At 48.7% G+C, this 27,459-nt stretch overlaps 2 protein-coding genes and 1 long non-coding RNA gene across 12 annotated transcripts in view; 2 read left to right on the top strand and 1 right to left on the bottom strand.

The window, feature by feature from the left end:
• MAN2B2 (mannosidase alpha class 2B member 2) overlaps window positions 1–8,018 on the top strand; it is a 47,540-nt gene extending 39,522 nt beyond the window's left edge. For 4 of the 6 annotated variants that reach the window (XM_016951259.3, XM_016951258.4, XM_016951261.4 and 1 more), the window contains 3 exons: window positions 2,895–3,007; window positions 5,442–5,559; window positions 6,806–8,018. In XM_016951259.3, coding sequence (XP_016806748.3) covers window positions 2,895–3,007; window positions 5,442–5,559; window positions 6,806–6,903 — 329 coding nt within the window. In that variant the 3' untranslated portion in view covers window positions 6,904–8,018. Of the gene's footprint in view, window positions 1–2,894; window positions 3,008–4,309; window positions 5,560–6,805 lie in introns of all 6 variants that reach the window. The other 2 variants (XR_010156418.1, XR_010156417.1) reach the window with 1 other exon arrangement.
• Window positions 2,468–24,501, bottom strand: LOC107974175 (uncharacterized). 4 transcript variants are annotated; one of them, XR_002943499.3, is made up of 4 exons: window positions 24,403–24,501; window positions 22,857–22,910; window positions 4,723–5,281; window positions 2,468–2,950 (listed from the first exon to the last, which is right to left on the bottom strand). It is a non-coding gene; the product is annotated as an uncharacterized LOC107974175 (long non-coding RNA). The 4 variants fall into 4 exon arrangements; XR_010156419.1 differs by lacking the exon at window positions 4,723–5,281 and having other exon boundaries at window positions 2,837–2,950; window positions 24,356–24,428; XR_008547422.2 differs by lacking the exon at window positions 4,723–5,281 and having other exon boundaries at window positions 2,837–2,950; window positions 24,326–24,409.
• Window positions 24,464–26,613, top strand: MRFAP1 (Morf4 family associated protein 1). 2 transcript variants are annotated; one of them, XM_016951263.4, is made up of 3 exons: window positions 24,464–24,591; window positions 24,711–25,141; window positions 25,612–26,613. In XM_016951263.4, exon 2 carries the CDS (start codon window positions 24,746–24,748, stop codon window positions 25,127–25,129), a length of 384 nt encoding a protein of 127 aa, XP_016806752.1. In that variant the 5' UTR covers window positions 24,464–24,591; window positions 24,711–24,745; the 3' UTR covers window positions 25,130–25,141; window positions 25,612–26,613. The 2 variants fall into 2 exon arrangements, with proteins under 2 accessions (XP_016806752.1, XP_016806751.1); XM_016951262.4 differs by having other exon boundaries at window positions 24,485–25,141.
• The last annotated feature ends 846 nt before the right edge of the window (window positions 26,614–27,459 follow it).

Here is a 27,459-nt window from a genome sequence, read left to right on the forward strand (position 1 = left end):
GGCACATGGGGAGAGTGAGGCCCAGGGAGAGTCAGTGATCAGTCACTTGGCAAGCTGGAGGCGAGGTGGGCCTGGCCCCCAGCCCTGTGACCCCAGCCCATTCTGAATGGATCCCTCTCAGCCTGCCACCCCCAGCTGAGACTAAGGAACTAGTTAAAGTCCCCCTGACCCCCAGGGTTGCCTGCCAGTCCTACTTCTTCCAGGGAAACCTCCTGGAGCCCCCAAACACCCAAATTCCCACTCATCCTCCAAGCTCAGGCAGCCTAACTCTTGGGAGTTTCCACTCACTCATTCAACAGCACGTCTCGTGCCAGGCTCCGGGGAATGAGCAGTGACCAAGGTGGGCAAGGTCCTGGCTTTCTGAGCGCTTGGTCTAGAGCAGAAGCAATCAAGTCCCCAGGCAGTAATGACAAGGACAAGAGGAATCCCCCTGCACAGCATGATGGGGGGCTCCCCGAGGAGGTGACACCTGCTGGGAACTGACTTGTCCTGTTGCCAGAGCCCCAGCTGCACCTCCTCTGCCCCCTCTACACCGTGAGCAGCGGAAAGGCAGGGTCAGACTGTGCCTCGGCCATCCTCAGGTCCCCAAGGCCTGGCACACCTGCAGAATTAAGAATACGAGGAAAAGGGTGGGGCGCAGTGGCTCATACCTGGAATCCCAGCACTTAGGGAATCCAAGGCAGGTGGATTGCTTGAGCCCAGGAGTTCAAGACCAGCCTGGGCAGCATAGGAAGACCCTGTGTCTATAAAAATAAAAATAGAAAAGTTCTCTGGTCATGGTGGCGTGTGCCTGAGCCTGCTTTCCCAGGCATCTGCAGCCGCCTTGTGAAATGGGATCCCTCACCATTCCTGCTGTGCGGGACACAGGAGGCCTTCCCTGACTTTGGAGCTGGAACTCCTCACCACCACACTAGGAGATGTGGAAGCACTTTCACAAACCTCTTGGCTTTTGTGATCTTGGGCAGTCATTCCCCTGTGCCATTCTGAAAACCAGCTACCCCATAGCCCCATGATAGCTTCTTAAAAATGGGCCAGGCAAGGTGGCTCACATCTGTAATGCCAGCACTTTGGGAGGCCGAGGTAGCAGGATCACTTCAGGCCAGGAGTTCGAGACCAGCCTGGGCAACATAGCTAGACTCTGTCTCTACAAAAAAAAATTTAAAAATTAGCCGGGTGTGGTGATGCTTGCCTGTGGTCCCAGCTACTCAGGAGGCTGAGGTGAAAGGATCACTTGAGGCCAGGAGTTCAAGGCTGCAGTGAGCTGTAATCATGCTACAGCACTCCAGCCTGGGCAACAGAGCAAGACCCTGTCTCTAAAAAAAATTTTTTTTTCTTTGAGACAGAGTCTCAATCTGTTGCCCAGGCTGGAGTGCAGTGGTGTGATCTTGGCTCACTGCAACCTCCACCACCCAGGTTCAAGCAATTCTCCTACCTCAGCCTCCCGAGTAGCTGGGATTACAGGTGCCCACCACCATGCCCAGCTAATTTTTGTATTTTTAATAGAGACAGGGTTTCACTGTGCTGACCAGGCTGGTCTCAAACTCCTGACAGCAGGCAATCCGCCCTCCTTGGCCTCCCAAAGTGCTGCGATTACAGGTGTGAGCCACCACACCCTGCCAAAATTTTTTTTTTCAATACTGATGCCTCAATTCTAATCCCAGACAGATTGATTTAGTCAGCTTTGAGGCATAGCTGCAGAGCTGAGGTTCTACCAGCCAGGGTTTAGGAAGCACCCGTGTTAACCAGGTCCTCTCTCCAGGACCTTGAACTCAGTGCTTTCCTCTGAGCCTTGGTCTTCCCATCTGTAAAACGGGAGCAATGGCAATGAGCCTTTCTGAGTGGGAAGATCAGGGATGGGACAGGAGATCACATACATCACGTGGCAAATGACAGCATTATATCAGTCAGGGCGGCTGGCGTATGCTGCAGTAACAAAGAGCCCCGAATGCCCACGGTCTTAACAGTATATATTCATTTCTCCCCCATGCTGTGCATCCAGTGGGGTTAGCAGGAAGGTTTTTCTTGCTGTGGCCACCACGCCCCCCGCTGATGGAGTTTGTATTGCAGCACGTGCTTCCTCACTCACCATGGCAAGAAAAAGCTTCTGCCGGGAAGTACTGCGTCACTTCAGCTCACTTTGCATTGGCCACAGAGGCCACACAGCTTACCCTGACTTCAAAGGGGGCAGGGTAGGAGAGACTGGAGTATTTGAGGACATGCCCCAATATGCCCACAACAGTGGACGAGGATGGAAACATTGCAGCTGGTGTCATGGTGGGCAGCCTTACAGTCGGCCAGACCTGGGTGGGAATCCTCCCTCTGCCGCGCACCAGCTGTATGCCTTGGGCACGTGACTGCCCCTCTCTGAGCCTTGGTTTCCTTGTCGAGTGGGGGCCATGTCAGCTGTCTCACAGGGAGTCTATTAGTCTGTTCTCATGCTGCTCATAAAGACATACCCAAGACTGGGTAGTTTATGAAGAAAAAAGGTTTAATGGACTCACAGTTCCACCTGGATAGGGAGGCCTCACAATCATGGCAGAAGGCAAATGAGGAGCAAAGTCACGTCTTACATGGTGGCAGGCAAGAGAGCGTGTGCAGGGGAACTGCCCTTTACAAAATCATCAGGTCTCGTGAGACTTATTCACTATCACAAGAACAGCACAGGAAAGACCCACCCCCATGATTCAATTACCTCCCACCAGGTCCCTCCCACAACATGTGGACATTATGGGAGCTACAATTCACGATGAGATTTGGTTGGGGACACAGCCAAACCATATCGAGGAGGTTACGGATAGGAAATGGAGCTGAGTGTGTAAAGCAGCGGGTATAGACCGGGGCATTGGGGTTGGTTGATGAGGGTCTTCACTGCCACCTTCCTTCTGTCCCCAAAGGCCATCGAGGGGAAGCCCAGGCTGACCTCCGCCGTGTCCTGCTGCGGCTCCACCACCTGTATGAAGTGGGCGAGGACCCAGTCCTGTCTCAGCCAGTGACAGTGAATCTGGAGGTGAACTTCCCCACCCCCATCCAGGCCATAAGCCAGGGAAGCAAACCCTAGATGAAGCCCCAAGAAACTGCCTTAGCAAAGAGATGCACGAGGGCGTCCTCCCAAATGGACGCTGGTATGGGCCCCACCCTGCCCTTCTTCATGGTCTTCTGGGTTTGTCAGGTATTACAACTGGCCTGGTTTTTTAGGGTTTTTTGTGTATATGTGAGACAGGATCTCACTCTGTTGCCCAGTCTGTGGTGCAGTGGCACAATCTCAGCTCACTGCAACCTCTGCCTCCCTGGCTCAAGTGATCCTCCCACCTCAACCTCCCAAGTAACCGGGATCACAGGGGCGCGCCACCACGCTGGCTAATTTTTTTTTTTTTTTTTTGAGACAGAGTTTCGCTCTCGTCCCCCAGGCTGGAGTGCAATGGTGCGCTCTCAGCTGGCTGCAACCTCCATCTCCCAGGTTCAAGCGATTCTCCTGCCTCAGCCTCCCGAGTAGCTGGGATTACAGGCATGTGCCACCACACCCGGCTAATTTTTTTGTACTTTTAGTAGAGACAGGGTTTCTCCATGTTGGTCAGGCTGGTCACGAACTCCTGACCTCAGGTGATCCACCTGCCTCGGCCTCACAAAGTGCTGGGATTACAGGTGTGAGCCACCAAGCCTGGCCTAGTTTTTTTATTTTTAGTAGAGACAGGGTCTTGCTGTGTTGCTCAGGCTGGTCTCGAACGTCTGGCCTCAAGCAATCTGCCTGTCTTAGCCTCCTGAAGTGCTGGGATTACAGGCGTGAGTGGCCTGTATTTTCTTTCTTGTTTATTCTGTGGTAAAACTTTTAAAACACAGACAACATCTGTGTAATCCAAAAACAAAACAGATTCCCCATAGAGTTGCTTTGAAAGGTGACTTAGAGTCAGACAATCCAGGGTCCACACCCAGGCCCCTCTACGGGGGCATCTCCGGCACCCCATGCCTCTGGGCCTCAGTTTCCCCCCATGTAAAATGGGGAGAGGTGAGAGTTCTTTGCCCAGAAGGTTGCTGAGAGGCCCTGGCACTAAGGGGCCTCGTGCAGTGTCAGGGCCCCCAGGCCTCGTCCCCTTCCAGGTTCCCCTCTTGGCTGATGTTGCCCTCTCAACTCTACTATCAGGCGAGGCTTCCGCCACCTGGCCTGCCCACGCTCCCTCCCCAGAAGGCACGACCTGAGCTGCCTCATTTCTTTCCCAGTTTGCATTCTTTCTATTTCATTTCCTGCTCATGGAGAATTTCTGTGAATCTCTGTGTTTCTGCCTTGGGCCTCCTTCGACATCTGAATCTTCAGGGGAATCCAGAGAAGCCCCAGTACCTTTTCGCCATGATGTCTTACTGGGCCACCCACCTCCTCTTTCATGATCCTCGCCACGGAGGATCCTTTCCTCACGGTCCCTGGCCTGCCTGAGAGCAGGTCTAGGCCATGGCGGGTACCAGTGCCCAGCACAGGGCCAGCCTGCCCTGGGAAGCAAGGAGGCCGGCGTGGGACCTGGAAGTTGGTCATCTGATGCTCCCCCGTTTCACAGATGGAAGCACCAAGGCCCTGAGACAAGGAGACGGTTGGGATGGACACCATGACTCCCTGCCCGACGTGGACGGTGGTGGGGTGGAAAGACCATTGAGTTAGGAACGCAGTGAGTTTGGCTGCAAGTCACAAAACACCTAACAGATGTGCTTAGAACAGAGGACAGAGTGTTTTCTCACCGAACAGGCATGTCCGATGGACCCCAAGCGCTGTCACCGTGGGCCCGATCACTGTCGTCCTCCTGCCATCGCCGGCAGACTGGCTTTTGTCTTTTGCCGTCTGCTTGTTTGCGGTCACAAGATGGCACAGGCCTCCCTCATGAGCAAATTTCAAGGCAGGGTGGGGCTCGGCAGTAGTGGCCAGAAAGGCCTTGCCCTAGCGTGGCTCTCTCCCTCCGTCAGCACACAGAAGCTTCTCCAAGAACCACCCCCACCCCTCCTGCTCCACAGACTTTTCCAGACCCCTAAGGGCCTCCTGCCTCCCCTAGGTGTAAGGGAGGCTGGGACAAGGCCTACTGGGAAAGGGGGATGGGGTAACTGTGGCTGGCTTCCTCCCTGGACTGGGCACGGGGCCACCTGAGCAATGTGGGGAGAGGAGAACTCTGCGGTGGGGTGGGCAGCTCAAAATGCCACACCTCCCGGGCTGCTCCTCCGGCTCGGCCACCTGGTGAAGCATGCACCTCCCACTTCAGTGTCCTCATCTGTAAAGTACACGGCCAGTCCTGTCCTCGCAGATGTGCTGTGAGAAGCAGATGAGGGAGCTGTGTCAGGCACCAGGGCAGGACCTGGGTTCCTGAGGACACCGAGTTCATGGTGTGTCTGCCCTGCTGCTGTCTTGGTTCTCTGCTCAGCTCTGGAACTTGGTGCAGCTCACTCTCCCTCTGCTCCTCTCCCTGCAGGCTGTGCTGCAGGCGCTGGGGTCCGTGGTGGCAGTGGAGGAGCGCTCGCTCACAGGGACCTGGGATTTGAGCATGCTGCACCGCTGGAGCTGGAGGACGGGGCCTGGCCACCACAGAGGTTTGGGGACCCCCGCTTCAGCTCCCTACCCAGGACTCCCAGCCAGGCTCAGCAGCTGGTCAGACCCGGTGCACATCCAACCATCTGCCTGTCCCGGCCTGTGCGACCTTGCGAGGCTGCTTTCCTACTCTGAACCCGCAGCCCTCCCAAATCTACCACAGTCGGTTAAGAAAGGCTTTGGGTTACTCTCTGCCTGCCAGGGCTCCACACACGCCCTGCCTGTGCCCTGGGTGACAGCTAGGGGCCCAGGGGCTTCTGCCCACCTTGGCCCTGCTGACCTCAGCCCATCAGCCGGTCCCTGCCTCATACGACATGTGCCACCGTGAGCTCCTGCACTACAGGCAGCTTCCAGGCTCCAGTCCCTCTCCGCACCATGCCCTCTGCCTGGGAGGCACAGGTCCCATTCACTCTGGCCAGCACCTGCTCAAGCTCCCCAGGATGCCTCCCCAGAGTCACCAACCAGGCCAAGTGCCTCCTCCACTCTCCTGGCCCCAGGGGTTTCTTCTGTCCTGTGCAGCTCGTTGTCCACTACACACAGCATGGTGGCGGGTGCATGGTGCACGCTCAGTTGGTGGTGGGGAGAAGGAAGGGACGGAGGGAGGGAGGGAGGGAAGATGATGTTGGTTGGAAAGAAGGAAGGAAGATGGATGAGTGATAGATAAGTGGACGGCTCCCTCCCAAGATCGAAGCCCAACCCCAGGGCATGCCTTCAGGGGAGCCTGGTGAGGCAAGGGCAGACTCACCAGATGGTCTCAGAAAGCTCTTGGGCTTTGAGGGCAACACCCATGAGGAACTGAGGCCACTAGGGCCAGGACCAACCTATGAATTGCCCTCGGGGTGGGCAGAAACGCAAGAGGCCCACAGGAGTCCTGGCAGAAGGGGGTGCCATAGGCCATTGCCACAGTGGGAGCCACAGCAGACTGTAGCCAGGTGCAGTGTGGTGAGGAGGAGGCTGGGAGCCACAGCAGATTGTAGACAGGTGCAGGGGAGTGAGAGGGAGGCTGGGAGCCACAGCAGACTGTAGACAGGTGCAGGGGGTGAGAGGGAGGCTGGGAGCCACAGCAGACTGTAGACAGGTGCAGGGAGTGAGAGGGAGGCTGGGAGCCACAGCAGACTGTAGACAGGTGCAGGGGGGTGAGAGGGAGGCTGGGAGCCACAGCAGACTGTAGACAGGTGCAGGGGGTGAGAGGGAGGCTGGGAGGAGGCATCCCGGGCCACACTGGACAGATCACCTCTGTTCCCCTAGGTGACACCACCTCTCCCTCGAGGCCACCAGGAGGCCCCATCATCACCGTCCACCCAAAGGAAATCCGGACGTTCTTCATTCACTTTCAACAGCAGTGAGCCCTGGGCAGATGCCCCGGCCCCAGGGCTTCCCCCAGGAACTCCATGCAACAGAACAGACCCAGGACAGGGAAAAGCAGCACAGAGGGACGGGACTGGGGAGTCAGCTGCTCATCTGCAGGCTAATGGCAGAAAATGGTCATATTTGGGGTTTTTCCCCTCATTTTTTTTTAATAAAAATTACAAGATCCAGGTTCTTCCCCCCCACACTCAATCAAGCCAGCCCTCTCCTCTCCTGTCACGTAAAGGATATTTGGCACACTCATGCGTCATTCATTCACAAAACACAAACCCAGGACGTTCTGCCTAAGGCAGAGCACAAGACCCACAGCAGCACCGAAGCGCATCTGCCGTCCGGGCCCTGCCAGGCTTGCCAGGCTGCCAGTGGTAACTGTGGACCTACTGCGTGCCGCGTGTTTTCATAGACTCATCCCATGCTGGCAACAGCCCTGCAAGGGGCTTGGCTCTGCCACAGGGCAGGAGAGGAAGTTGTAGCGCCTAGCGAGAGTTCCAGCCCCAGACGCCCACCTGTGCCTCAGGGCACCGCCTGCCGAGCAGAGAAGGCACAGCAGCCGTCAGAGTCCATGAGAGGTGAAACCACACAGCAGGGATGTCCAATATCAGAACTATTAATATCAATAAAAGTATAACCTTCCCAGGTCTATGCCCAAGAGAATTGAAAACATCCATCCACACAACACCTGTGCTCCCGCGTTCATAGCAGCATTACTCAAAAGTCAAACGGTAGCAACAACCCCAATGTCCATCCACAGATGAATTAAGACATGAAGTGTGTTCTGTCCATACAATGGAATATTATTTGGCCATAAAAAGGAAGGAAATTCTGACACATGCCACAGCCTGAGTGAATCCTACAAATATTACGCTAAGTGAAAGAAGCCAATCACGAGTTTATGTGAAATGTCCAGAATAGGCAAATCTGTGTATAAGAGACAAAGCACATTGGTGGTTGCCAGGGACTGGAGGAAGAGAGAAGAGGCATGACAGCTAACAGGGACGGGGTTTCTTTGAAAGATGATGAAATTGTGGAATGCTGGTTGCACAACTTTGTGAATATACTAGAAACCAATGAATTAGCAACTTTGGAAGATGAATTTTATGGTCTGTTTTTATTTGTTTTTTTTGTTTTTTTGTTTTTTTTTTTACAAACAACCACCACCAAACTCCCAATAAACTACGTTGCTCACTGACAATCCCAATAAAAACCCCAACAGGTTTATTGTGGAACTTGACAGGATGATTCTGAAGTGCACTGGGGCTAGGTACAGTGGTTCGTGCCTGTAATCCCAGCACTTTGGGAGGCCGAGGTGGGTGGATCACTAGAGGCCAGGAGTTCGAGACCAGGCTGGCCAACATAGTGAAACCCCCTCTCTAAAAAAAATACAAAAATTAGCCGGGCTTGGTGGCAAACGACTGTAATCCCAGCACTTTGGGAGGCCGAGGCGGGCTGATCACCTAAGGTCAGGAGTTCGAGACCAGCCTGACCAACATGGAGAAACCCCGTCTCTACTAAACATACAAAATTAGCCGGGCACGGTGGTGGGCACCTGTAATCCCAGCTACCTGGGAGGCTGAGGCAGGACAATCTCTTGAACCCAGGAGGCGGAGATTGCGGTGAGCCGAGATCGTGCCACTGCACTCCAGCCTGGGCGACAAGAGCAAAACTCTGTCTCAAAAAAAAAAAAAAAAAAAAAAAAAAAACACACACACAAGTGCACATCTTCGTCCGTTTGGGCTGCTGTCATAGAATACCGTACACTTTGGGAGGCCAAGGCGGGCGGATCACGAGGTCAGGAGATCGAGACCACAGTGAAACCCTGTCTCTACTAAAAATACAAAAAATTAGCTGGGCGTGGTGGCGGGCGGCCTGTAGTCCCAGCTACTCAGGAGGCTGAGGCAGAAGAATGGCCGGAACCCGGGAGGCGGAGCTTGCAGTGAACCGAGATTGTGCCACTGCACTCCAGCCTGGGTGACAGAGCGAGACTCCGTCTCCAAAAAAAAAGAATACCATACACTGAGTGGCTTATCAACAACAGGAATTTATTTGTCCCAATTCTGGATGCTGGGAGTCCAAGGTGCCAGCAGATTCGGTGTCTGGGGAGGGGCTGTTTCCTGGTCTATAGATGGTGCCGTCTTGCTCCGTCCTCACATGGCAGAAGGGGCAAGGCAGCTCTCTGGGCTCGGTTTCTAGGAGGGTGCTAATATAACAGTACTGAGTCTACCTTAAAGAAAAATTTTGTTTGCTTGAGTATAATTACAGCTTAGCTTACGCTTACACACTATTCATTAAAAACAGCCTCAGGGAAAGAGGACCTTCAGCAAGAGAGAAGTGCACTGACCAGCAATCCTGGAAGCGGCTAGCCGCAGGTTTCCACCCACCAGATGAGAATAGTTGGGCTGAGGTCGAGGCAGGAGGATCACGTAAGTCCAAAAGTTTGAGACCAGCCTGGGCAAAATAGGGAGACCCCGTCTCTACAAATAGTAACAAAATTTAAGTAGGTGTGGCACTCGCCTGTAGTCCCAGCTACTCAGGAGGCTGAGGTGGAAGGATCCCCTGAGCCAGTGAAGTCAAGGCTGCAATGAGCCATGCCTGGGCAACAGAGTGAGACTGTCCAAAAAAAAAAAACAAAACTAAGACTAGTCTGGCTGGCCTGGTGCAGCCAGCACTTTGGGAGGCTGAGGGGGACAGATCATTTGAGCCCAGGAGTTGGAGACCAGCCTGGGCAACTTGGTAAAACCCAATCTCTAAAAAAAATTTAAAAATTAGCCAGGTATGATGGTGCGTGCCTTTAGTCCCAGCTACTGTAGAGGGTGAGGTGGGAAGATCACCTGAACCTGGGGAGGTCAAGGCTACAATAAGCCGTGATCATGCTACTGCACTCCAGCCTGGGCAACAGAACGAAACCCTGTCTCAAAAAAAAAAAAAAAAAGAAAAAAAAGAAAAAATAGCTGCACTTGCAAAAGGTCACATGACATCCCCGCAAGACAGCAATCGTAACTACCTGCCTGAGACTGCGCACATAGCTGCTGTTCCACAAGAATGCTTTGATCATCATTCGCACTTCCCCAGATTTCCCTTAAAAACGTGCATCTGGAGACACAACTTGGAGAGGTGATCTTTGAACACAAGAGTTCACTGCCCCCGTCCCCACCTCCTAAGCTGCTGGCTTCTCGAATAAAGCTACCTTTCCTTTTACCAAAACTTGTCTCTCGAATGTCGGCGAGTGAGTGGCCTGAACCCGAGTTCAGTTACACTAATCCCCATAACCTAATCACCTCCCAACATCCCCACCTCCTAATACCATCAACTGGGGGATTAGGGTTCAGCATATGAATTTAGGCGGACAAAAACATTCAGACCAGAGCAAACAAAGAGCTCAGAAGCTGGACTCCGCACATGGAGGCTGACAGAAGAGAGATGGGGCCGGGCGCGGTGGCTCACACCTGTAATCCCAGCACTTTGGGAGGTCGAAGCGGGTGGATCATCTGAGGTCGGGAGTTCGGGACTAGCCTGACCAACATGGAGAAACCCCGTCTCTACCAAAAATACAAAATTAGCCAGGTGTGGTGGTGCATGCCTGTAATCCTAGCTACTCAGGAAGGCTGAGGCAGGAGAATCGCTTGAACCCGGGAGGCGGAAGTTGCAATGAGCCAAGATCGCACCACTGCACTCTAGCCTGGGCAACAAGAGCGAAACTCGGTCTCAAAAAAAAAAAAAGGCGAGATGGGGTGCCTCATGGTGAGGAAGAATGTTGCATGGCAGAGGTGCTGTGACAACTCCCCCTCACTTGGAACAAAAAGAAACTTGACCCTCCCTCGCATCGTACACAGACAGCCCCCAGCTGAAACCCCAGCGGTCAATACAGGCGTGAAAAGATGGTCAGCCTCCTTAGCAATCAGGTCTGTGCAAATGAAAACCACAATAAGACACTGTTTCACATCTGCCGTGTTTTCTATTTAAAAGATTAAAAATATGGGCAATTTTTTAGTGGACAATCATGGAAACTCTCTCAGACTTCTAATGTGAGAGTAAACAGAAGGAGCAAACTTAAGAAAATAGTTCCATGTTATCTTCTAAAGTTAAAGATACTCATGCTCTAGACCCAGCAATTCTGTTCTAGGTATGTAAGCTAGAAAATGATGTTTGGCCAGGTGTGGTGGCTCACGCCTGTAATCCTAGCACTTTGGGAGGCCAAGGTGGGCAGATCACTTGAGGGAGGTCAGGAGTTTAAGACCAGCCTGGGCCAACATGGTGAAACCCCATCTCTACTAAAAAAAAAAAAAGGCCAGGCGCCGTGGCTCATGCCTGTAATTCCAGCACTTTGGGAGGCCAAGGTGGGCAGATCACGAGGTCAGGAGATCGAGACCATCCTGGCTAACATGGTGAAACCCCGTCTCTACTAAAAATACACAAAATTAGCCGGGTGTGGTGGCAGGCACCTGTAGTCCCAGCTACTCGGGAGGCTGAGGCAGGAGAATGGTGTGAACCCGGGAGGCGGAACTTGCAGTAAGCCGAGATCGCGCCACTGCACTCCAGCCTGGGCGAAAGAGCAAGACTCTGTCTCAAAAAATAAATAAATAAATAATAAAATAAAATAAAAAATTAGTCGGGTGTAATGGTGCATGCCTGTAGCCCCAGTTACTCGGGAAACTGAGGCAAGAGAATTGCTTGAACCTGGGAGGCAGAGGTTGCAGTGAGCCGAGAGAATGCACCATGGCACTCCAGCTTGGGTGACAGAGTGAGACTCCATCTCAAAAAAAAAAAAAGAAAAGAATCATGTTCGTGTGCACAAGAATACGTAAGACTGTTCAGTGGCATTGTTCATGATAGCTGTAAATTAAAACCATTCATAGGCCCCTTACCAGTGCTTGGATAGAGGCTGGTTTATTTATACAAGAGAATACTACAGAGCAGCAGGTCTCAAAGTGTGGTCCCCACACCAGTAGTGCCAGCATCACCTGAGGAGTTGTTAGAAACACAAAGTCTCAGGCCTTATCCCAAATCAAATAAATCAGAAACTGTAGGGATGGGCCCTGGAACACGTGTTTTAACAAATTTCCTGGGTTTTTCTGATGCACACTCAATTTTAACACTCACTGCCATAGAGCAATCAAAATGAGTGAACTATCCTTACCTGCATCAATACAGGTGAATCTCAGAGAGACAGAGGTGATAGATAGATGATAGACAGATAGATGATAGATAGATGTTAGATAGATGATAGATAGATTATATTGAGCAGAAGCAGCAATATACAAATGAATAACTATGATTCCATTTACATAAAGTTCAAAAGTGGGAAAGACTATACCGTATTCTTTATGATTGCATTCCTAGTGGATAAAACAACAAAGAAAGTGAAGAAATGACTGGCCAAGGCTGTGTGCAGTGACTCTGTCCTGTAATTTTAGCACTTTGGGAGGCTAAGGTGGCAGATCACTTGAGCCCAGGAGTTCAAGACCAGCCTAAGCAACATGGCAAAACCCCATCTCTACAAAAAAATAAAATAAACAACAGGTGGTGGCGGCACATGTCTGTAGTCCGAGCTACTCAGGACGTTGAGGCAGGAGGATAGCTTGAGCCTGGGAGGTTGAGGCTGCAGTGAGCTGAGATCATGCCACTGCACTCCAGTCTGGGTGACAGAGAAAGACCCTGTTTCAAAAAAAAAAAGAAAGAAAGAAAGAAGAGAAGCAAAGGGAGGGAAGGAGCAGGGAGGGGCTGAGAAGGGAGGGGAAGGGAGGGGAGGGGAAGGGAGGGGAGGAAAGGGAAGGGAAGGGAGGGGAAGGGAAGGGAGGGGAAGGGAGGGGAGGGGAAGGGAGGGGAGGAAAGGGAAGGGAAGGGAAGTGAAGGGAAGGGAAGGGAAACTAGAAGTCACAAGAGGGGTTACCTCCACTGGGGCGAGGGAGATCTGAGTTAAGAAGGAACACACCTGGATTTCTAGGTGTGGCATGGTTTTATTTCCAGACTTAGTTGATTGTTAACAGTGAGTTTCTTTAAAATTATTCATAGATGAAACTATATTGTATACGCATATATATATAAAATGTTTCTACCCAATTCTCTTATATATGATATACATGGTAAATGCACATGTATATATGAGAATATAAACAATGTTATATATATGCTATTGTCACCAAAAAATATTTAAAAAATTTAAAAGAAAAATGCAAAAATGTGAAATATATAAATGGAAAAAGATAAAACAAGTCCAAATTCACATCTTGTATCTAACAGCTCTTTTTATATAATCCAGACTGTACTTAGCTCAAACTGGCTTAAACAATACAAGGATGTTTTTGGTTGTGGCAGGGTTAGTTAGCTTTCTGCTGGCATCCATTCTTCCCCACCATGATATAAATGACAGTTTTAGCTGAGAAGTGGCTTCCCAGACAGGGTCCACATTCCCCAGCTTTCCTTACATCCAAAGGGAATATAAGAATCCTTCTCACTAAGGTAATGAAAGAGAATGCCTCTGACCATTCCAACACCCCAGCTAAGACCCCAGACATGTGAGTGAGACCTTTTTGGGTTTTTCAACCATTCCAGGTAGCAGCTCAACCCAGCAGAGTGAGTGACTCTAGGTGATAAACTATACATGAAGCAGAAGAACCAACCAGCTGAGCCCTGCCCAAACTCCTAACCCACAGAATTGTGACAAATGATTGTTATGGTGCTAAGTACCATAAGATTTGGGCCAGGTGTGGTGGCTCACACCTGTAATCCCAACACTTTGGGAGGCTAATGTGGGAGGATCACTTGAGCCCGGGAGTTCAAGACTAGCCTGGGCAACATGGTGGGACCTTGTCTCTTAAAAAAAAAAAAAAAAAATTAGGCAGACATGGTGGTGCACACCTGTAGTCCCAGATGCTCAGGATGCTGAGGTGGGAGGATCACTTGAGCCTGGGAGGTCAAGGCTGCAGTGAGCCATGATCATGCCATTCCACTCCAGCCTGGGCAACAGACTTAGACCTGTCTCAAGAAAAAAATTTAGGGTGTCATGAACACAGCACTAGATAACTGAAATATATAACTTCTTTGTAAGTCATATTTATCATTACACAACGCTCCTCTTGTTTCATATTTTAACCTTAAATTGTGCTTTATTCCTTAATTTTTATACATTCCTTGTCACTTCATTATAGGTGTGTTTCTTATACATAGCACATACCTTGATTTTAGGTTCTTTTTGTTTGTTTTTTTGTTTGTTTTTTTTTTTTTTTTTTTTTTTGAGACGGAGTCTCGCTCTGTTGTCCAGGCTGGAGTGCAGTGGCACCATCTCGGCTCATGGCAAGCTCCACCTCCAGGGTTCATGCCATTCTCCTGCCTCAGTCTCCCAAGTAGCTGGGACTAGAGGCACCTGCCACCACACCAGGCTAATTTTTGGTATTTTTAGTAGAGATGGGGTTTCACCATGTTAGCCAGGATGGTCTCGATCTCCTGACCTCGTGATCTGCCCGCCTCGGCCTCCCAAAGTGCTAGGATTACAGGCGTGAGCCACCCTGCCCAGCCATGATTGGATTTTATTAAATATTTGTTCCCTTTTCTATTTATAGTGCATTTTACTTCATTGTTTTCTCTCCTCATTTTCCCTTTTCTTTTCAATTTTCCAGAGTCCCATTTTATTCTCTTTTTTCTCCTCATTACTTTGAAAGTTCTACTAGTCTTTTCAATTTTTCTAGTAGTTTTGTTCTGGATTGTTTTTGGCATAATAATTACAAATAAGCCTCTATTTCCTTTCTGGAATAACAAAATAAAATAATCATCATCCTTCACCACCACAAAGATGGCTTTGTTGCCCACTCTCCTTCCTCTTTCTCCCATAGCAAGATAAAATCTTTGGACCATGTGTACATTCCCATTCTTCCCATCCATTTATAACTTCAGGCTTTGGTTTTGTCAAGCTGTTCAAGTCTCTGGAGAAGCAGCAAACAGAAAGTGGAGGAAGCATGGCAGTTTACACACTTCGGGCCAACAGCAAGCAAAGGGCAAAGGAGAGGAAGCCGGTCTGCTTATGACTTCCCTAGGGACGGACACCAGCTATTAGGCTCTTCAGGCTGATATAACAAATTACGCCAGACTGGATGGCTTAGACAACAAACATTTATTTCTCATAGTTCTTGAGCCCAGAAAGTCCAAAGGTAAGATGCCACCAGATCTGGAGGCTGGTGAGGACTGTCTTCCTGGTTTGCAAATGGCCATCTTTAAACTAAGTCGTTAATTTGATGAGATCTGCTTACCCTGCTTGCTTTGGGTCACTTGCTTTTCGTTATTTTTTCTCCCTTTTTCCATGAAGCTGAAGGCCACGGTAGCTGAAGTATGCATCACTGAATGCTAAAACTTAAACCTTTACTGACTACTGTATTTTTTTATTTTACTTTTTAAGAAACAGGATCTTACTCTGTTGCCTAGGCTGGAGTGCAGTGGTATGTTCATAGCTCACTGAAGCCTCAAACTCCTGAGCTCAAGCAAACCTCCCACCTTGGTCCCCCAAAGTGCTGGGGTTACAGGCATGAGCCACTGCACCTGACCTTCACTGGCTACTTTATAGATAACATTTGTAGGTCACCATGGTAATGGTTACTTCAGTTATTTTTCAGGAACTTGGGCCAGCTCCTGTCATGTTCAAACCAGCTGAGACCACCAACTCTTCAACTGCGCCTACGCAAGTGCCTGAGAGGTGGCCTTTGGACATCAGAGGGCCAAATACTCCACCCTCAGATCATGCTAACACCACCATTTTCTGTACATAGGTACTATGAAATGTCACGAACCCTGAATACACTTGCGCAAAATGAATCTGTTACTTCATTTTTCCCCACTGCCAATCACCTTTCCCCAAGACTTAAACCACCCCACTTCTCTAACCCATAAATATCCCTAAGCCTTATTTTCAGAGAAGTGGATTTGAGAGCTGTTTTCCCACATCTTCACCCGGTGCCCTTGAGAATAAGTATCTTTTCTTTTGCAGAACCCATGTCATAGTGATTGATTTACTGCACATGGGCAGAACAGACCTGGACCTGGCCAGTAACAGTCTTCTTGTCGTAGCCTCACATGGCAGAAAGTAGAGAGTAAGACCTCTTGCATCTTTTCTTACAAGGCACTAATGCTGTGATAGGTACCCCACCCTCATGACCAAATCTAACCCTAATCACCACCCAAAGGCCTCATCTCTAAATGCTATCTCATTAGTGGTTAGGATTTCAACATAAGAACTTGCAGGGGACACAAACATTCAGTCCATAGCACCAGGCTTCTCCCCATCTCAGGCGGTGGCACAGCTCAGCCTCTGCATCTGCTCCCAGGACCAGCAATGTTGAACAGGTGCCCCTAGTAGGGACAGGTGAGTCCCAAAATTGGGGCTGAGCCCAGGAGGGTTCTTGGCTTTACCCAGAAAAGAATTTCAGGGCAAGCCGGTGGTGTTAGCAACTTTTATTGAAGCAGCAGAGTACAGCAGCAGCAGAGGTATCACTCATTGGCAGAGCAGGGCTGCCCATAGCCAATGTGCCCAGAGTAGCAACTCAGAGGCAGTTCCACAGTCATATTTATACCCGCTTTTTTTTTTTCCGGGCAGACTTTCATTCTGTCACCCAGGCTGGAATGCAGTGGCACAATCTCAGCTCAGTGCAACCTCCACCTCCTGGGTTCAAGCTATTCTCCTGCCTCAGCCTCCCCAGTAGCTGGAATTACAGGCACGTGCCACCACACCCAGCTAATTTTTGTTATTTTTAGTAGAGATGGGTTTTCGCCATGCTGGCCAGGCTGGTCTCAAACTCCTGACCTCAGGTGATCCGCCTGCCTCGGCCTCCCAAAGTGCTGGAATTACAAGTATGAGCCACCATGCCCGGCCTATACCCACTTTTAATTATGTGCAAATTAAGGGGGGAGATTATACAGAAATTTCTAGAAATAGGGTGGTAACTTCTGGGTCATAAGGCTGTTGTCATGGAAGGTGGCAGTAATGTCCGGGTGTTGTCAGTGGGCATGTATTCTGTAGAGGTGCTTTTACCTCCTCCCCTGTTTAGCTAGTCCTCAGACTGGTCTGATGTCTGAGCCCTGTCTCCAGAGTCCCGCCTCCTGCCATCTCACTAGGACTACACGTGTGCAGGCAGCTCTAATCCTTCCCTGGAGGCCGCCCAGGTGTCCAGGGGCTGTGCTGCCTCTGGGAATCATTAAAGGCCGCTCTGTGCCCCAAGCCTCTCACACTGGGCCCTCAGCATCACGTCCCCTCCCAAGAGGGAACAAAACAATCCCTTCTCTGCTCTACTCTGCAGAATTTACAGCTGAGCCATAGGACTGGGAGTTCCAATTCTTCCCCCATGTCGCCCTGCCTTTCATCACTTGGTCCAGGACAAACTGTTCTCCAATTTCCAGCCTGGGGAAAAGCAAGTTGTGCCTCACGGCAGCATTTACCAGCAGCATTTATCAGCTGAAACGCCCTGGTTTTGTTTGCACCTGTGTTTGTTCTCAGGCTACAGCTAATGATGCCCTGGGGCTGCACACAGTCAAACTGGTTTGCAAAATTGCATCTTTGACTTCAACGATTTCTAAAGAATCTCTAAATTTATAAATAATTCACTCAAGAGAAAGAAAAATGAATCCAGACAAACTCTGCAATGCACCAAAGAAATGGAATCTACATCGAGATTGCACTATAGATGAATGAGGCAAAAACAGGAAGCTATTGCAACACTGGGGGAGGTGGGAGTTGGAGGATGTGCATAAAGTCCTGGTCCCAGCCTTACAGAATGCTCACTCTTCTCAAGCACACACACAGAGTGTGCTGCAAATGCCCAGGCCGAAATTTTTACAAATTTCAGAGAATCACTATCAAACCGAACTCCATCTCTAAGAAGAATACAATTAAGTTAGACATCAGTAATAGAAGAGCATAAACAGCTCTAATGTGGTTGAAATTTTTAAAACACAGTTTTGGGTTTTTTTTCTGGTTTTTGGTTTTTTGTTTGTTTGAGACAGAGTTTCGCTCTTGTTGCCCAGGCTGGAGCGCAGTGGCACGATCTCGGCTCATTGCAACCTCCACCTCCTGGGTTCAAGCGATTCTCCTGCCTCAGCCTCCCAAGTAGCTGGGATGACAGGTGCCCATCACCACGCCTGGCTAATTTTTGTATTTTTAGTAGAGACAGAGTTTCGCCATGTTGGCCAAGCTGGCCTCAAACTCCTGTGATCTGCCTGCCTCGGCCTCCCAAAGTGCTGAGATGACGGGCATGAGCCACTGCGCCTGGCCAAAGCACAGTTCTAATAATTTATGGATCAAGAAATCATAATTGGAATAAAAGTACACTTAGAACTAAATAATGAAAATGCCAATATCAAAAGCTGTGTGATGCAAGTAAAGTCATGCTTGATGGGAATTTAAAGATCTTAAATGCTACGTTAGAAAAAAAGAAACCATTAATGAGTTGAGTTTCACCTAAGAAAATTTTTAAAAAGCACAGAATAAATCAAAGAAAGTAGAAAGGAGATAATAAAGATAAGAACAGAAATTAATGAAAGAGGCTGGGCATGGTGGCTCACTCCTGTAATCCCAACACTCTGGGAGGCCAAGGCGGGTGGACTGCTTGAGGTCAGGAGTTCAAGACCAGCCAGGCCAACATGGCAAAACCCCATCTCTACTAAAAATACAAAAATTAGCTGGGTGTGGTGGTGGGTGCCTGTAATCCCAGCTACAGGAGGCTGAAGCAGAAGAACTGCTTCAACCTAGGAGGCAGAGGTTGCACTAAGCCGAGATCGCACCACCGCACTCCAACCTGGGCGACAGAGTGAAACTCTGTTTCAAAAAAAAAAAGAAAAAGAAATGCGAAAGAAATAAATAAAAGAGAAAACAAAGAAACGCTAGCTCATCAGTCCCTGGGTGCATGTTGTGCACCTGGCATTTCTGCCCTGCACAAGAACACCTGGAGGAGTGGGGCCCAATCTAACCTCATCCCAGGGAAGAGGTGCTGTCTTTGAACTCATCCACCTTTCGGGAGCCATTTGGTTTTTTGATGGGTTTATTTCCTCCCGTTTAAATAGCAGTTTAAAGCAGTTTTGGGTTCACAGCAGAAAGTATAGGGACCTCCCATACAACATCTGTCCCCCCAACTGCATACCCTCCCCTTCCCATCAACATCTCCCGCACAGCGGTAAGTTTGTTGCAACTGATGCATCCACATTAATGCATCATAATCACCTGAAGTCCTTAGTTTACATAAGTGCTCACTCTTGGTGCTGTACATTCCATGGGTTTGGATGAATGGATAACGACATGTGTCTATCATTATGGTATCATACAGAGTAGTTTCACCACTGCCCTAAAAATCCTGTGGCTCCCCCCATTCATCCCTCCCAATCCACTCAGATCTTTTTACCATCTCCAAAGTTTTACCTTTCCTAGAATGTCATACAGTTGGAATTATACAATATGGAGTCTTTTCAGATTGACTTCACTTAAATAATATGCATTTTAGTTTCCTCCATGTCTTTTCATGGCTTGATGACACATTTCTTTTTAATGCTGATTAATATTCCACTGTCTGGATGTACCACAGTTTTTGTATCCATTCACCTATGGAAGGACATCTAGATTGCTTCCAAGTTTTGCCAACTACAGTTAAAGCTGGTAGACACGTCCACCTGCAGATTTCTGTGCGAACCTAAGTTTCCAACTCATTTGGATAAATACCAAGGAATGTGATTGCTGGATCCTATTGTAAGAATATGGCTTAGTTTTGTAAGAAACTACCAAACTGTCTTCCAAAATGGCAGTATAATTTTGCATTCTCACGAGCAAGGAATAAAAGTTCCTGTTGATCCAAGTCCTCAACAGCATTTGGTGTTGTAGGTGTTCTGGATTTTGACTATTCTAATAGGTGCTTAGTAGTATCTCATTTTTGTTTGAGTCACTTATTTTTATTCATATAAAAAATGTATGAGCTACCTGTCTCTGATATGTCAAGTGTGAACCCCAAATATCTAAGACATGCATCAGTCAATTAAGGAAGTTTATTATACGCAAATCAATAAATGTAATCCAGCATATAAACAGAACCAAAGACAAAAACCACATGATTATCTCAATAGATGCAGAAAAGGCCTTTGACAAAGTTCAACAACCCTTCATGCTAAAAACTCGCAATAAATTCGGTATTGATGGGACGTATCTCAAAATAATAAGAGCTATCTATGACAAACCCACAGCCAATATCATACTGAATGGGCAAAAACTGGAAGCATTCCCTTTGAAAACTGGCACAAGACAGGGATGCCCTCTCTCACCACTCCTATTCAACATAGTGTTGGAAGTTCTGGCCAGGGCAATTAGGCAGGAGAAGGAAATAAAGGGTATTCAATTAGGAAAAGAGGAAGTCAAATTGTCCCTGTTTGCAGATGACATGATTGTATATCTAGAAAACCCCATCGTCTCAGCCCAAAATCTCCTTAAGCTGATAAGAAACTTCAGCAAAGTCTCAGGATACAAAATCAATGTACACAAATCACAAGCATTCTTATACACCAATAACAGACAAACAGAGAGCCAAATGATGAGTGAACTCCCATTCACAATTGCTTCAAAGAGAATAAAATACCTAGGAATCCAACTTACGAGGGACGTGAAGGACCTCTTCAAGGAGAACTACAAACCACTGCTCAATGAAATAAAAGAGGATACAAACAAATGGAAGAACATTCCATGCTCATGGGTAGGAAGAATCAATATCATGAAAATGGCCATACTGCCCAAGGTAATTTATAGATTCAATGCCATCCCCATCAAGCTACCAATCACTTTCTTCACAGAATTGGAAAAAACTACTTTAAAGTTCATATGGAACCAAAAAAGAGCCCGCATCGCCAAGTCAATCCTAAGCCAAAAGAACAAAGCTGGAGGCATCACGCTACCTGACTTCAAACTATACTACAAGGCTACAGTAACCAAAACAGCATGGTACTGGTACCAAAACAGAGATATAGATCAATGGAACAGAACAGAGCCCTCAGAAATAACGCCGCATATCTACAACTATCTGATCTTTGACAAACCTGAGAAAAACAAGCAATGGGGAAAGGATTCCCTATTTAATAAATGGTGCTGGGAAAACTGGCTAGCCATATGGAGAAAGCTGAAACTGGATCCCTTCCTTACACCTTACACAAAAATTAATTCAAGATGTATTAAAGACTTAAACGTTAGACCTAAAACCATAAAAACCCTAGAAGAAAACCTAGGCATTACCATTCAGGACATAGGCATGGGCAAGGACTTCATGTCTAAAACACCAAAAGTAATGGCAACAAAAGCCAAAATTGACAAATGGGATCTAATTAAACTAAAGAGCTTCTGCACAGCAAAAGAAACTACCATCAGAGTGAACAGGCAACCTACAAAATGGGAGAAAATTTTTGCAACCTACTCATCTGACAAAGGGCTAATATCCAGAATCTACAATGAACTCAAACAAATTTACGAGAAAAAAACAAACAACCCCATCAAAAACTGGGAGGAGGATATGAACAGACACTTCTCAAAAGAAGACATTTATGCAGCCAACAGACACATGAAAAAATGCTCACCATCACTGGCCATCAGAGAAATGCAAATCAAAACCACAATGAGATACCATCTCACACCAGTTAGAATGGCAATCATTAAAAAGTCAGGAAACAACAGGTGCTGGAGAGGATGTGGAGAAATAGGAACACTTTTACACTGTTGGTGGGACTGTAAACTAGTTCAACCATTGTGAAAGTCAGTGTGGCAATTCCTCAGGGATCTAGAACTAGAAATACCATTTGACCCAGCAATCCCATTAACTGGGTATATACTCAAAGGACTATAAATCATGCTGCTATAAAGACACATGCACACGTATGTTTATTGCGGCACTATTCACAATAGCAGACTTGGAACCAACCCAAATGTCCAACAATGATAGACTGGATTAAGAAAATGTGGCACATACACACCACGGAATACTATGCAGCCATAAAAAATGATGAGTTCATGTCCTTTGTAGGGACATGGATGAAATTGGAAATCATCATTCTCAGTAAACTATCGCAAGGACAAAAAACCAAACACCGCATGTTCTCACTCATAGATGGGAATTGAACAATGAGAACACATGGACACAGGAAGGGGAACATCACACTCTGGGGACTGTTGTGGGGTGGGGGGAGGGGGGAGGCATAGCATTAGGAGATATACCTAATGCTAAATGACGAGTTAATGGGTGTAGCACACCAGCATGGCACATGTATACATATGTAACTAACCAGCACATTGTGCACATGTACCCTAAAACTTAAAGTATAATAATAATTTAAAAAATGAGAGAAATGTGAAAAAAAAAAAAGAAAGTTTATTTTGCCAAGGTTAAGGACACACACCCATGACATGGCCTCAGGAGGTCCTGATGACATGTGCCCAAGGTGGTTGGGGTACAGCTTGGTTTTATACATTTTAGGGAGACATGGGACATCAATCACTATATGTAAGATGTACATTGGTTTGGTCCAGACAGGCCAGACAACTTGAAGCAGGGCAGGGGCTTTCAGTTAATAGGTAGATAAGAGACAAACAGTTGCATTCTTTTGAGTTTCTGATTGGCCTTTCCAAAGGAGGCAGTCAGAGATGCATCTATCTCAGTGAGCAGACGGGTGGCTCTGAGTTCTGTCATTTGTCCACAAGGAATTTCCTTGTGAGGGAGGTAGGTAGCTTTTTAATCTTAGTAGCTATCTTTTTTAGGAATAGAATGGGAGGCAGGTTTGACTGATGCAGTTCCCAGCTTGACTGTCCCCTTTGGTTTAGTGATTATGGGGTCCCAAGATTTATTTTCCTTTCACACAAGTAAGCCCAAAAGTTGGGTTTTTACAAGAGCAACCAAAATATTAAGAACCTGAGAAAAGTCAAAACAAAACATATACTTACGTTTCTCTGAATCCTTAATTCTGCTGTAGTCAAAACTGTGATGTGTCCCTTTACCTGGAAAATGGAAGCCAAATCCATGGGATTTATGTAAGCTGGATTTCTGAAAAGTTTATTGATGTTTGGGAATGGGACAACAAGCTAGGAAATTAACGTATCTCTCCTCATTCTGTCTTGAGTGGATGTTAAGGCAAATTTACCAATATGCGCCAAGCTCTGCCCAGGGCGTTAGGGCATTAGGGCCACAGAGCTAAGACCACAAAGAGCCTAGGATCCAGTGGAAGGGCTCAGAAGCTCTGGACAGCGCCTTGCACCACACACTGAACATGGGTCTGCTGGGGCCTCAGGACGGAGCAGCCAGGCTCCACCTTGGGGTGTGGGGAGGCCGGTTTGGTGAAAAGACACCCAGACCCTTCTGACTGTCATCCAAGGAAAAAGGAAAACTACTCTTTAAAAAGGCAGAAAGGGCCAGGCGCGCGGCTCATGCCTGTAATCTCTGCACTTTGGGAGGCCCGAAGTGGAAGGATCACTTGAGGCCAGAAGATCAAGGCTGCAGTGAGCCATGATCCCACCACTGGACTCCAGCCTGGGCGACAGAGCGAGACCCTGCCTCAATAAAAAAAAACTTTTTAAATAATAATAAGTAAATAAGGCCCGGCACGGTGGCTTACGCCTGTAATCCCAGCACTTTGGGAGGCCGAGGTGGATGGATCACGAGGTCAGGAGATCGAGACCATCCTGGCTAACACGGTGAAACCCCGTCTCTACTAAAAATACAAAAAATTAGCCGGGTGCGGTGGCAGGCGCCTGTAGTCCCAGCTACTCGCGAGGCTGAGGCAGGAGAATGGTGTGAACCCCGGAGGCGGAGTTTGCAGTGAGCCGAGATCGTGCCACTGCACTCCAGCCTGGGCTGGGCGATAGAGCGAGACTCTGTCTCCAAAAAAAAAAAAAAAAAAAAGTAAATAAAACGGCTGAGGGGACTCAGGTCCCCCTGCGTGAAAGGAAGGGGCTTTAAGCGTCCACCTGGGGTAGCTGCATTATCACGTAGGATCCTCCTCTTCTAGTGTGTAAGGCCCTTTTTAATTTTCATTTATATTTTATTTCTTTATTTTGCGACGGAGTCTCACTCTAATGCACAGGCTGGAGAGCAGTGGCGCGATATGGGCTCACTGCAACCTCCGCCTCCCGTTTTCAAACGATTGTCTCAGCCTCCCAAGCAGCTGGGATTACACGCGTGCAACACGACGCCCGGCTAATTTTTGTATTTTTGGTAGAGACGGGGTCTCGCCATGTCGGCCAGGCTGGTCTCGAATTCCTGACCTCAAGCCATCCACCCACCTCGCCTCCCAACGTGCTGAGATTACAGGCGTGAGCCACCGCGCCTCGGAAGTGTGGGAGGCCTTTTTAAAAAATGTAAACTCGCGTGCTCAAGAAGCCCTATCGGAAGGAAACACCCAGAAGAGGCCACCCACCAAACACAGGGTAAAACAGGGGTGACGCACAGAGGTAACGGGAAAGCAGGAACGAGCGAGAGCGTGCGGTCCCGTACCTGCGCGTGCCTGCGTGCGCGTCCGTGCGGCCCCGTCGCCGCCGCCGGTGCCTCTCTTTCTAGACGTGCGCGCGCCCGCAGCTCGCCCCACTGACCGTAAAGAGGCCCGGCTGTGTCGTGAAAGGGGCCGCAACGCGCAGAGCGCTGGTTGACGGCCGGGACTCCATTTTGTTCGCCGTTACTCTGCGCGTAAGTCGCTTGTTCGTGGCTTCTCTGAGAAGAAAAGTTGAAAAAGGGTAAAAGTTTTCAGGAATATTCGGGCTCTCTATTGCTAAGCATAGCGAGTGTCGGTTTTCTCTTTCCAACAGACATCGCTATTGCGGTTCCGAGGCAGTGGGAAGAGATGCGGCCCCTGGACATCGTCGAGCTGGCGGAACCGGAGGAAGTGGAGGTGCTGGAGCCCGAGGAGGATTTCGAGCAGTTTCTGCTCCCGGTCATCAACGAGATGCGCGAGGACATCGCGTCGCTGACGCGCGAGCACGGGCGGGCGTACCTGCGGAACCGGAGCAAGCTGTGGGAGATGGACAATATGCTCATCCAGATCAAAACGCAGGTGGAGGCCTCGGAGGAGAGCGCCCTCAACCACCTCCAGAACCCGGGCGACGCGGCCGAGGGCCGGGCGGCCAAGAGGTGCGAGAAGGCCGAGGAGAAGGCCAAGGAGATTGCGAAGATGGCAGAGATGCTGGTGGAGCTGGTCCGGCGGATAGAGAAGAGCGAGTCGTCGTGAGCGCGGTCGGCGGTAAGTCGGGCACCCGCGCCAGGCCGAGGAGCGGCCCCAGCTTGGCCGCTCTTCGAGAGCGATGATTTCATCGAGATGCACCGGAATCGGGGGTGGGGCGGGAGAATAAAGGCGTGCTGCGGTCAGGGCGGATCTGGACCCCGTCTCCGTGTTTTGGTTTTTGACGGTGGCGGCGTGGGATAATCAGAGTGGCCGGGTTTGGGCGTGATGCGTGTTCAGTGGACGGTCATAAATCTCAGAGTCGCCAAGGAAACAGAAACGGACAAGGTCCCGGGCCGTCCAGCAAGCGGGGGTGGAAATAGAGGATTTTCGGGGAAGACGTTGGGCAAGTCAACGTTGCTAGAGACTGGAGTGAGTCAGGTGGTGGCCAGAAGAGGTGGCGTCCTGCACAGTGGCGTTCGTGAGGGTTTGGGGGTCGTTGTGCCTGGGATTAACCTCTCGATGATGAATTTCTTCCCATTGTGCTTTAGGTTTACAGCCAATGGATTCTGGTCAACTGGTGGAGATTGGCTGACATCCTGGAGAAGCCGAAACCAGAGAGCCTTTTGTTTTCTCTTTTTTCCTCTGTCTATGCTCTGTCTCACTTAACACTACGTTTTCTGCTATGGTCTGTGGTTGATGACCTCAATATGAGTTTCGATTGTTAACGTGTTTTTGTTTGGGAAGTAATTTTGTTTGAAAATGCTCTCACATACAGGAATTAAGGCCTAGATTGTAAGCTCTTGCAGCAGTCACATTTGTTCCCGGGCTTTGGTTGTTACTTCTAAATTTTTGAGGTGCTTTGCTATTTCTTGTGTGACCTGATAGCTCCCTGGAACTTTGGGTCTGTGTGTGACACATGAGACTCACAGTTGGAGTTCTCCAGCCCTGGAGGTGCTGAAGGAGCTGCATTAATTCTGGAAGACGACTCCATGCAGCAACTACTGAAGAAAGGACCAGACTTCAACGGGGAGTGTGGATGGGCCGACCTGGCTGGGACTCGTGAATCTGGAGAAGAGCTGGAGAATGGATAGTATTGTCTGTATTTGGAGACTTTAATTTCTGTGTGAGACCAAAGGAGGAGAGATGTATTTTGTTCAAAATTTAAATTTGTTGTGGTACACTATCTTATGTAACCTGTCTGGTGAGTTTGTTTGGACAACCTAACTCAGCTTTATTTGACATGGAACCTAAAATAGAAGATAAGATCTTGATATTCTGTACAAGTTGATGTAATACCCTGATGCGTTTTAGAGGACTTGGCATAAAATGAAAGATTGGCAAAGGCCCTTGAGGGGCTCGGGGATGAGAGTATGGAACTGTCTGCATTGGACCCTAAACTGGACTGGAAGAGGCATCTTCAAGGTTCATACGTTGTCCAGCTGTAAGTTCATTTGAGTAGCAGACCTAACAAATATTTGAGGTCAAAACCCTACCATGTTAAAACAAAAAAAAACTTACCATGTTAATAAAAGTATTCATTTGCTTGAAAAGACGAAAGACCTAAAAGGTTATTGAGAAATGTTAGTCCTTTAAGAATGGAATCTGATGTATCCCAGATTGTTCTCACTGTCAAATGGAGGGTGAACATCTTAACGGTTTCTGAGGCTCAGCCTCTAATCAAAGGGAAGCTTTCTCTCTGTCTGCTGTTGGGAACCGGGTGAGGAAGAAACACACTTGGTTCTTAGTGTGGGAAGAAACCACATGTAATCCTGTGGTCCAGGCCTCTGCCTTCAGAGAGCCAGAGCACCTTCAGTCTTTCCAATTGGAACATTGTTTTCTAGGCCTTGCACTGGGAATATAGCGATTACAGTTGCAGGGTGAGGGATGACATAGAGGAGATGTGATACCCCACCCTCCTTCCAGATTGAAGCCTTTCTCCCTCAGCTGCTAGAAGTGTTGCTGACAAACACCCTTCAGCTGGTTAGCCCTCTGGGCAGTGCCTTTTCAGAGGAAGCTGCGTTAGCCAAAGTCATGCCCTTTTTCCTGGGTAGCCTACATCTAGTGAGTCATGGGCTGGAAATCTGAGGTCGCTATTTCTCTTACCCCAATTTGGGACAACTTTGAGGGACATGGTGGCTTCTGAGCTTGTGGGGTCTGCTGAGGCTTTTGTGAGGATTGCATCACGCAGCCCACCTCCTCCCCCGTCCCAGCCTTGCATTCCTTCTCTTCCACAAGTGTTAATCCCTAAAAAACGTGCATCTAGTTTTCATCTTGGAGTCCACTTTCTGGGCAACCTAGTTGGTAGAAATCAAACAAAGCCATGTGTCCCTAGCACTAATAAAGATAGCATGTCCCAGGAGAACACTGAGGGGGAGGTCTAGGAAAGCTTTCCAGAG

The sequence above is a fragment of the Pan troglodytes genome, chromosome 3 (genome assembly GCF_028858775.2).
Source record: "Pan troglodytes isolate AG18354 chromosome 3, NHGRI_mPanTro3-v2.0_pri, whole genome shotgun sequence".
NCBI classification, from domain to species: Eukaryota; Metazoa; Chordata; class Mammalia; order Primates; family Hominidae; genus Pan; species Pan troglodytes.